We start from the raw sequence: 10,447 nt of genomic DNA on the forward strand, positions 1-10,447 counted from the left end.
CAATACTTGCGTGGCCAGCTATTGCAAATGTAGTGTTACGTAGTTTTACGATAACATTTACTGTCATGAATGCTGTCTCTACGCCATTTGCATAGCGAGCACCTGCGCCGCAGAAAATTGACTAACCTGCTACGTGAACGTGGTCAGTCGCACTCGTGGAGAACCGCTATTTCCCATAATAAACTGGGATTGTCCGTTATTCTGAGCAGATCCTCTTCCTCTTTAGATAATGGGACATATATTTACGAAATAAGAAAGGTGAATTAATCAACATTCATTAAAAAATAGTAACAACTTTATTAATAATGACTATTTCCTAGTATGAATATTTATAGTGAAACCGAGCCAACATAGCCATCTATTCATCCACAAAAGAAACTCTTAGGTGTTTTATATCAACACTGTCAACATGACAGTTTAATTGAAACTCATACTCATTTGTTGAGGTCCCTCTTCATTAACAGTCAGTGAATGTAACTCTTTGTGTTTCTGGCACCTTGGTATTATTTCCTACAGTACTTTCTGTAGTCTCTTTCTGAACGACCTTAATCTCCTTTAGTTCAGTAGCTGGAAAAGGCCTCCACATCAAAAACACACTCACACACATTGCACGCACGCATATGTACATTCATGTGTGCACACACATGCACACGCCTTCACACACATTTCCTGACAGTGGCTGTTTGGTTTAGGTTTAAGAGAACTGAGAGTTAGGTGTAGGGCCATTCGTAGCTGTGTTTTCTCCTTCATTCGCTCCAGTCTCTATTTCAATGCATTCCGCTAAGTTCCTGTCTTTTTCAGGCCTCTGTTATTCCACTCCCTCCTTTTGCTTCACTCCTCTCTACAGTTACTCCTCCTTCCCCTCTGTCCAGCCCCCCTTCTCTTAGACTGCTGGTGCTAACCTCAATTATGACGATCCCCTCTCCTCCCTCCAGCTGAAAGATGCCATCCATTGGCCCCCTGCCCTCCCCTACAGCCCCCCCTGCCCCGCTGTAACTGCCCCCTTCTCCCTCCCCACCCCCTTCGCCTTGGATCAGGGCTATCATCTGCAAACTCTCTCCAGACCCCTGGCCCACCATCTTGTTCTCATCCCCCAGCTCAAACACCACCTCCTGCCCATTCAGAGGCATTAAGGCCTGGGGAGGCGGGTAAGAAAGTTCCAGGCTGTTGCTGGGGCCTTCTGGATAGCCACGGTCAGAAGTGGTCCGTTCTTTGCTCTGCGGCTCTGTTTGGAAATGAAGCACAAAGGACTCTCCCACTCCACCATCCTCCCCAACTCGTCTTTCTCCTTCCCTCACTCCTCCCCATTTCTGCAGCAGGTTCAGTGACACCAGGCCTCCTTTCTCCTTCCCTCCCTCTCTCTCTCCTTCTCTCTCTCCCTCAGTCTGAAAGCGCAGCACGTATGACTCCCCATCCCCCTCTCTGCCCATTCCTCCTTGCCCCCCCTCCCCGGACCCCTCCCCTTCAAACTGCAACACGTAGGACCCTCCTCCCTCTCCTCCTATCTTTACCTCTTCCTTCTTCCCTCCTTCTTTCTGGAAGCAGAGGACATACTGTTCCCCTCTCATGTCCTGCTCAGTGGTCTTGCCCAACTCTGGGGCGGTTTGGGGTTCCCCAACCCAGGCCACAGGGTCAGAGGGCAGGGAGGACGGGGTAACCGTGGTAACTGAGTTAACTGTGGCAACCTTTAGGGGTCCTGAGGTAACAGCGGCAGAGGTAGAGGAGGAGGGGGTAGAAACAGAGACAGAGGCTGTTGGTGGTGAGAAAGGACTTTGTGACTTGGCGGGTAAAGACGATGGCAATGATGATGTCATAGTGTTGGCAGCAGTAACAGTAGCTGGAGTGACACTAGTTACATTACAGCTAGACACAGGTATTACATCCCCCGACTGACTGACGGGGGCTGTTGTCATGGTGACAGAGGTGGTTGTCGTAGCAACCGAGGTGATAGTATGCCGACCTACAGCGGCTTTGGGTTTCCGTCCTCTCCTGGACCTGGCTGTCCGTGTACTTTTCCCTAAAATGGGCTTGTTCAGCATAGAGTTCAGGGAGGGAGTTGTTGTCTTAGCAACAGGAGGGTTGTTTACATTGTTGTTGTTGGTGGTGATGATGAACCTGGGCTGCTGTTGTTGCTGGGATATTGTCTGGAAATGTTGCATCTGGGTTTGGGCAGGGTTTAGAACTGTCTGGACCAATGGGAGGCCCTGGGGCTCCAGGGTGGGCTGGGGATTGGTCGCTGTGGTGGGGACGAGAATCAGGCTGGGCTGGCTCCCATTGGTGGAGGGGCACTGTAGGAGGATGTACTGTGTCTGGGGGGGAGGCGGAGGGGGAGGAGGGGGGGCGGGGGCAGACAGGGGGATGAGCTGAAGCCCATTTGCTGTCTGGATCATGAAGTAGTTCTGGGAGGTGTTGGGGGGAATGTCCAGCGCCGGCTGAGACACGATCAGAGACCCAGAGTTCCCTGTGGTCTCTAGGGTGATGGGGTTTAGTAAGGTGGTGGTGGTTGTCACCCCTCCACCTGCCCTGCCTCCCTCCTTCCCCCCCACCCCAGCATCCCCGGCCACAGCCCCGTTCCCATGGGTCCTCATGTGCCTCTGCAAGTAGGACTGCATGACAAACTCCTTCCCACAGAAGGGACACTTGTAGTCTTTCCTGGAGGAGTGGGTTCTCAGGTGGAGCTGGAGATTGGAGGAGTGGGTGAAGCTCTTGTGACACTGGGCACACTGGAAGGGCCGCTCGCCTGAGTGGGTGCGTTCGTGCTGTTGGAGAGAGAGGAGGGTAGGGAGGATGAGAGAAAGATAAAGGGAGAGGAGTGACAGAGTGATACAGTGCATTCGGAAAGTATTCAGACTCCTTGACATTTTCCAAATGTTGTTCTAAAATGGATTTAATTGTTTTTTTTTCCCATTATCAATCTCCACACAATACCCCATAATGACAAAGCAAAAACAGGTTTTTGGAAATGTGTGCACATTTATAATTGAAATATCACCTTTACATACAGTTGGAAGTTTACATACACCTTAGCCAAAAACATTTAAACTCAGTTTTTCACAATTCCTGACATTTAATCCTAGGAAAAATTCCCTGTCTTAGGTCAGTTAGGATCACCACTTTATTTTAAGAATGTGACATGTCAGAATAATAGTAGAGAGAATTATTCATTTCATATTTTATTTCTTTCATCACATTCCCAGTGGGTCAGACATTTAACACACACTCAATTATTATTTGGTAGCATTGCCTTTAAATTGTTTAACTTGGGTCAAACGTTTTGGGTAGCCTTCCCACAATAAGTTGGGTGAATTTTGGCCCATTCCTCCTGACAGAGCTGGTGTAACTGAGTCAGGTTTGTAGGCCTCCTTGCTCGCACACGCTTTTTTTGTTCTGCCCACAAATTTTCCATAGGATTGAGGTCAGGTCTTTGTGATGGCCACTCTAAAACATTGGCTTTGTTGTCCTTAAGCCATTTTGCCACAACTTTGGAAGTATGCTTGGGGTCATTGTCCATTTGGAAGACCCATTTGCTACCAAGCTTTAGGTCTACAATTTATTTTCTGAGGTCTTGGCTGATTTCTTTTGATTTTCCCATGATGTCAAGCAAAGAGGCACTGAGTTTGAAGGTAGGCCTTGAAATACATCCAAGAGGTACACCTCCAATTGACTCAAATTATGTCAATTAGCCTATCAGAAGCTTCTAAAGCCATGACATCCTTTTCGGGAATTTCCCAAGCTATTTAAAGGCACAGTCAACTTAGTGTATGTAAACTTCTGACGCACTGGAATTGTGATGCAGTGAATTATAAGTGAAACAATCTGTCTGTAAACAATTGTTGGAAAAATGACTTGTGTCATGCACAAAGTAGATGTCCTAATCGACTTGCCAAAACTATAGTTTGTTGACAAGAAATTTGTGGAGTGGTTGAAAATCGAGTTTTAACAACCTAAGTGTATGTAAACTTCCGACTTCAACTGTAAGTATTCAGACCCGTTACTCAGTACTTTGTAGAAGCACCTTTGGCACCGATTACAGCTTTGAGTCTTCTTGGGTAAGACGCTACAAGCTTGACACACCTGTATTTGGGGAGTTTCTCCCATTCTTCTCTGCAGATCCTCTCAAGCTCTGTCAGGTTGGATGGGGAGCGTTGCTGCAAAGCTATTTTCAGGTCTCTCCATAGATGTTAGATTGGGTTCAAGTCCGGGCTCTGGCTGGGACATTCAGAGACTTGCCCCAAAGCCAGTCCTGCCTTGTCTTGGCTGTGTGCTTAGGGTCGTTTCCTGTTGGAAGGTGAACCTGCACCCCAGTCTGAGGTCCTGAGCGCTCTGGAGCAGGTTTTCATCAAGGATCTCTCTGTACTTTGCTCCGTTCATCTTTCCCTCGATCCTGACTAGTCTCCCAGTCCCTGCTGCTGAAAAACATCCCCACAGCATGCTGCCACCACCATGCTTCACCATGCTTCACCTGTATGCATCCCTGGTGCTTGGTTTCCTCCAGACGTGATGCTTGGCATCCAATCTTGGTTTCATCAGACCAGAGAATCTTGTTTCTCATGGTCTGAGAGTCTTTAGGTGCCTTTTTGGCAAACTCCAAACAGGCTGCCATGTGCCTTTTACTGAGGAGTGGCTTCCGTCTGGGCAATCGACCATAAAGGCCTGATTGGTGGAGTGCTGTAGAGATTGTTGTCCTTCTGGAAGGTTCTCCCATCTCCACAGAGGAACTCTAGAGCTCTGGTAGAGGGACCATCGGGTTCTTGGTCACCTCCCTCACCAACGCCCTTCTCCCCCATTTGGCCGGGCGGCCAGCTCTAGGAAGAGTCTTGGTGGTTCCAAACTTCTTCCATTTAAGAGTGATGGAGGCCACTCTGTTCTTGGGGACCTTCAATGCTGCAGAAATGTTTTGGTACCCTTCCCCAGATCTGTGCCTCGGCACAATTCTGTCTCGGGGCTCTATGGGCAATTCCTTCGACCTCATGGCTTGGTTTTTGCTCTGACATGCACTGTCAACTGTGGGACCTTATATAGACAGTTGTGTGCCTTTCCAAATCATGTCCAATCAATTGAATTTACCACACGTGGACTCCAATCAAGTTGTAGAAACATCTCAAAGATGATCAATGGAAACTGGATGCACCTGAGCTCAATTTCAAATCTCATAGCAAAGGGTCTGTAGTTAGTTATAGTTATGTAAATGTCATATCAGTTTTTTAAATTGTTAATAAATTAGCAAAAATCTCTAAAAACCTGTTTTTGCTTTGTCATTATGGGGTATTGTGTGTAGATTGATGAGGGAAAATGTAACTTAATGCATTTTAGAATAAGCCTGTAATGTGACAAAATGTGGAAAAAAATCTAGGAGTCTGAATACTTTCCGAATGCACTGTGTATATATATAGAGAGATGGAGCGAAGGAGCCACTGTACACAATATCATAAGAATCTTAGCATCAGCCATAGCAGAGCTATCTGTGCTGACCTGTTTGAGGTTGGAGGTCTGTGAGAAGGACTTGGAGCAGATGGGACAGATGTGAGGGCGCAGGCCAGAGTGGAGCTGACTGTGTCTCCTCAGACAGCTGCTGTTTTTGAAGGACTTGCCACACTCCTGACACACGTAGGGCCGCTCGCCCGTGTGCTGGCGCAGGTGGTACTGGTAGTGGGAGCTCCACTTGAAGGTGAGCGGGCAGTAGGGGCACTGGAACGCTCGCACACCTGTATGCACCTGGAGAGGAGGGAGGGGGTGATCAGTCAGAAAATAACTGAATACGGCCTGGATTCTTCTGAAAGTACAGGTACATTCAAAAGTTTGAACAAGAAAAACAGGTCATAAACTGCTATAATGCAGCAGTGTTCCGCACATTGTGACAAATGCTGCGTTTAGACAGGCTCCCAATTCTGATATTTTTCCCACTAATTGGTCTTTTGACCAATCACATCAGATCTTTTCACATCAGATATGTTTGAAGGCTGATCTGACTGGTCAAAAGACCAATTAGTGAAAAAAAGATCAGAATTGGGCTGCGTGAGATAGAAATGGACGGATGCGTCTTACCCTCTGGTGTATGGAGAGCAGTGAGGACCTCTTGAAGCTCTTGCCACACTCTGTGCAGCGGTAGGGTCTCTCTCCTGTGTGGTCCCTCATGTGGTACCTCAGACCTGATGAGCCCTTGAAGGCCTTCCCACACTCAGAGCAACGGTACGGCCTCTCTGTACCGTACCCACAGGGACAGGGAGAGATAGAATGTTATATAGACTTCTTTTTTTCCACACATGAATTCTACAGGTAATTTCATGAGCAGCAGTAGGTTCGGCTCTGTTACTGTCAATGTATCTCACTTTAAAAGTATTTTCTATCAAAATGCCAAAAGAAAAAGACTAACTCACCATTGTTCCCCCCAGCAGTCTTACTAGCTGCTCCTCTCCTCTGGCCCTTGACCACTGCTCTGGTGGATGGCTTGACCATCTCCCTGTCCTCCTCCTCGGTCACAGCCATCAGGCTGACGTGGATCTCCCCCTGGGTGTCCTGGTGCTGGTCCCCCTGGCTGGGGGAGGAGGGCAGGGGCAGGGAAAGGGACAGGGACGCGGGGCAGACGATCTCTGCCTCAGCCTCGGCCAGGAGGCGCTGCTCAGGGGTGTGGGAGTGCTGGTGGGTGAGCAGGGAAGAGAGGAGGGTGAAGGAGCGGTCGCATGCAGAGCAGCTGAACTGGGAGCGAGACTGGGAGGGAGAGAGGGAGTGGACCTGGAGAGGGAGCAGAGGGAGAGAAGAAGATTTGGGAAGAGAGAGGGTCATCAAAACAGACTATTTATAGATCAGATAACGTCAGCTTTACTGACACCAAGGAGTAGATCAGTTCAGACTAATCAAAGTGTAGATTACATCACACATTCCAGAGTTCCAACTTGTAATACGGCTTTCTAGTAATCTCCCGGCTTTCTACTAATGCATCCAATGGAACTGTCTGCGAAAGGCATACCGCCGGGAGCTGCATGTAGATTTGACAGCTCTCAAACAAAAGCAATGATATGCTATTGTCGGTTATCGCAGGTTAATGCTTAACTGATTGAATCTGGACCCAAGTTAGACTAAGTAGAAACAGACTGGCATCCAGGAGAGACCTTATGACATAGTAGTGAGGATGTGCAGCCCATCAGCTGAATGGTACCTGTGCCAGGTGTCTGTTGAGCCCTCCACTGGTCTTGAAGCTCTTCCCACAGTAGGCACACTCTGTGCCCGTCCCTGTGGTGTTACCCCCTGTCTCCACGCTGTCTGTGGGGATCTGAGCCCCCACTGTGAAGCTCTGCAGCAGGTCAAACTGGGCCTGGGTAGTCCCCATATTCTGACATGGGACACAACACTATTAGGCCAGAGTCATTGCACTACAACATCAACATCCCGGCAGTCATATTAGCTGAGATATTGACCTAGAGGGTAGAGTAAGAAACCAAATATTGATCATGAATGGATGAATCTGGTGTGACCCTAAAACAGAGCCTTAGGGGTAACCTCCCCAGGCTGAGACAGAGTTCTACTACTCACCCCTCCGTCCACTCCCCCGGTCAGTCCCAGTAGTTCAGCCGTAGTGTGTCCGTTCTCTGCTGCTGCCGTCGTTGTCTCCACCACCTCCTCAAAGTCAGCCAGCAGATGCCCCACCCCTCCCTCTCCCCCCTCCCCCACCCCGCTGCCCCCCTCCTCCCCGGGGCCCAGGTGCATGGCCTGGTGGTCCTCTAGCTCTGTCCGTGTGCTGAATGTCTGACTACAGCTGCCACAGCTGTACAGCAGCACGCTGGCGCCCGACTCCGTGCTCACGTGCACTTCTGTCCCGATGGCCCTGGATGTGCACATGCCCCCCTGGGTGGGGGTGAGGGTGAGATGGGGCAGGAGGTTCTGGTGACCTGACGATAGGAATACCTCCCCGACCCCCACCCCCACCGTGGCCTCCTGGCTCACAAAGCCCATGTCCGTCAACATTTGTGATGTCACGTCCTCCCCCACTATCACTTCCTGTATCTCATCCCCCATGTTGCCTCCCCCTGTCTCCCCCCCCTTTCCTTCACCAGTGTGACTTTGAGAATTCCGGTGCAGGGCCAGATTGGATGAGTGTGTGAAACTGCGTCCACACTCTCCACAGATGTAGGGCCTCTCTCCTGTGTGGATTCTCATGTGTTGTCTGAGGTTGGTGGACTGGGTGAAGGCCTTGGTACACACGGTGCACACGTAGGGTTTCAGACCTAGGTGCACGTTCTTGTGTCGGCGCAGGCTGCTGGAGTTCTTGAAGGCCTTGGGGCAGCTGTCGCAGGGGTAGGGGCACTCGCCTGTGTGCTGGCGCAGGTGGTACTGGTAGTGGGAGCTCCACTTGAAGGTGAGCGGGCAGTAGGGGCACTGGAAGGTCCGCAGGCCTGTGTGGACGCTACGATGGACCTGGAGACATGCACAAGAGAGAGGAGGACGTCCGTGACTGGTCCCTTAACCCAAAAAAGAGCCTTTTACTACTTTTTTTCAACATTCAACAAAAGTTGTAACAAATTTTTACCACAAAATGTGGGAACCACTACTGGCCAGTGTTTCTCACCTGGAGCAGAGAGGAGCGTTTGAAGGCTTTGTCACAGTCCTCACACTTATAGGGCTTCTCCCCTGAATGAGACCTGCACAGAAAAAACAAACATGAAAACAGACAATCTACTGACTTCAACAGATCTACAGGACATCATACCGGCTACAGGAAGAATTCCTGGTTGCATTGATTAAATAGACTCACATTATATTGTTCACGTCACCATTTGGATTATTGTGACAGAACTAAACAGATGGACACAAAGAGAAGAATACTCTTCATAAAGTGAGATGTGTGTTATAAGCTGCAAGCATTTCTATTGCTAACTTTCACTGTGCCACTCCCCCTCTGTCTCCCTCCCTGCAGTACCTCTGGTGGTAGAGGAGTGCGGAGGAGCCCTTGAAGGCCTTGGGGCAGAGGTTACAGCGGTAGGGCCTCTCGTTGTTGTGGCTGCGCTGGTGGTGGGCCAGCCTTGAAGACCACTTGAAGCTCTTGCCACAATCCAGGCACTGGAACGGGTGCTCAGGGTGCTCCTGGAGATGGGGCGCAGCCAGGACCGATGACGTCACCATCTGCACCCCTACCCCGGTCAGCACTATATCCTCACCCCCCTCCACCATCCCTTTCTCCCCATCCGCTTCTTCCCCCCTTTCCCTGTCCTCCTCCCCTTCTCCTGGTCCCTGCAGCGATGGGAAGGGAGAGAGGGAGGAGGACGATTGAGGGGGTAATAGTTCTGCTTGGACCACTAGAGCGGAGTTTGCCATGTTGAGGCAAGACACGATTAGGGAATAAAAGGTTGTATGTTTGGTATTAATGTAAGTGTGTGTATTAGTGTTGGTGGAGCTGTGTCTCTTCTTTCCCGGTGTCATTCATTGCTGGTGGAAAGGTTCCTTCAGCTGATGTGGCTCTGTTCCTCAGTGTGTGGAAACAACAGCTGAGCTGATGTAGTGTGTGGTCTCCTTTCTTAAGAGTAGGACTGTGAAATAAAATAAAATACAAAGTATTGATCAATGACACAAGGTCCAGGAACTAACACCAAAGCAACATTAACTATTGATCTCCATCTACAATTATTCAAACATCTACAAATAATAAAAGTCGGCCAAAAGACTGACCCGCCTATCCCTTTAAATCCCACCTTCTCCCGATCCCTCCTTCTCCTCTTATTCTTCTTATTTCTCCCCTCCCTCCTCCCTGGCCATCTTTCTGTTTATACGCGTCTGTACCTGATAAGCGTGTGCGGAAAATGTCGGTTTCTCCAAGCTAAAAGGCAGAAAAAACAAATGCTACCTACCCTATGATGTAAACTATAAGCAGAAAATGTTACAGATGCCGCCTCTGCAACTGGCCTGCGAATCTATAAACCTTCGTCCGTGCGGCATTCTTCGCTATATAATGTTTGATAGGAATGGTGCATTAGTAATATTGCAACAATTACTCACCTAGTATCATTAACTCATGGTTAATGCTTTTGTTGATATTGTGAAAAGGGATTGAGACTCGCAGTGCTACTCCATACAACCTTAACAATAAACCTGAGCACAAACTAACTAGCTAGCTAGGAGTCACCCACCCCGCTGCTGCCTCCCAACAACGACGATCGCTATAGGCTGGGTCTAGCCCCGAATGCACCACTGCCATTGGGTAAGAGTTTCAACAGTCAACTCTTGTCTCTAGATCTGTTTAAAATATATGATAATACTGTACGAATTTGTGATTTAGTACTTGAATTCACACATTGTTTGAATGTTAACCCCAAATATAAAAAATCTTATTATAGGTTAATTGGAAATAGGTTTATGAACTCTGTGCTTGCTGCAGTGCCTGATGGTCAATGCAGTTGTTGGTAGAATGTAGGAAAGGCCCTGTAGTGTGTGATGATGGACGAGACACAGGAGGATG

At 48.9% G+C, this 10,447-nt stretch overlaps 1 protein-coding gene across 1 annotated transcript; it reads right to left on the minus strand.

Moving 5' to 3' along the window:
* Nucleotides 1-797: 797 nt before the first annotated feature.
* LOC120047301 (zinc finger protein 628-like) lies at nt 798-10,107 on the minus strand. Its single transcript, XM_038992826.1, has 10 exons — nt 9,988-10,107; nt 8,915-9,521; nt 8,564-8,636; nt 7,531-8,412; nt 7,157-7,330; nt 6,378-6,732; nt 6,046-6,200; nt 5,473-5,715; nt 1,401-2,759; nt 798-1,136 (listed from the first exon to the last, which is right to left on the minus strand). The coding sequence occupies exons 2-10, from the start codon at nt 9,412-9,414 to the stop codon at nt 798-800; spliced, it is 4,080 nt and encodes a 1,359-aa protein (XP_038848754.1). The 5' UTR covers nt 9,415-9,521; nt 9,988-10,107.
* Nucleotides 10,108-10,447: the final 340 nt, after the last annotated feature.

The sequence above is a fragment of the Salvelinus namaycush genome, chromosome 5, assembly GCF_016432855.1.
Source record: "Salvelinus namaycush isolate Seneca chromosome 5, SaNama_1.0, whole genome shotgun sequence".
NCBI classification, from domain to species: Eukaryota; Metazoa; Chordata; class Actinopteri; order Salmoniformes; family Salmonidae; genus Salvelinus; species Salvelinus namaycush.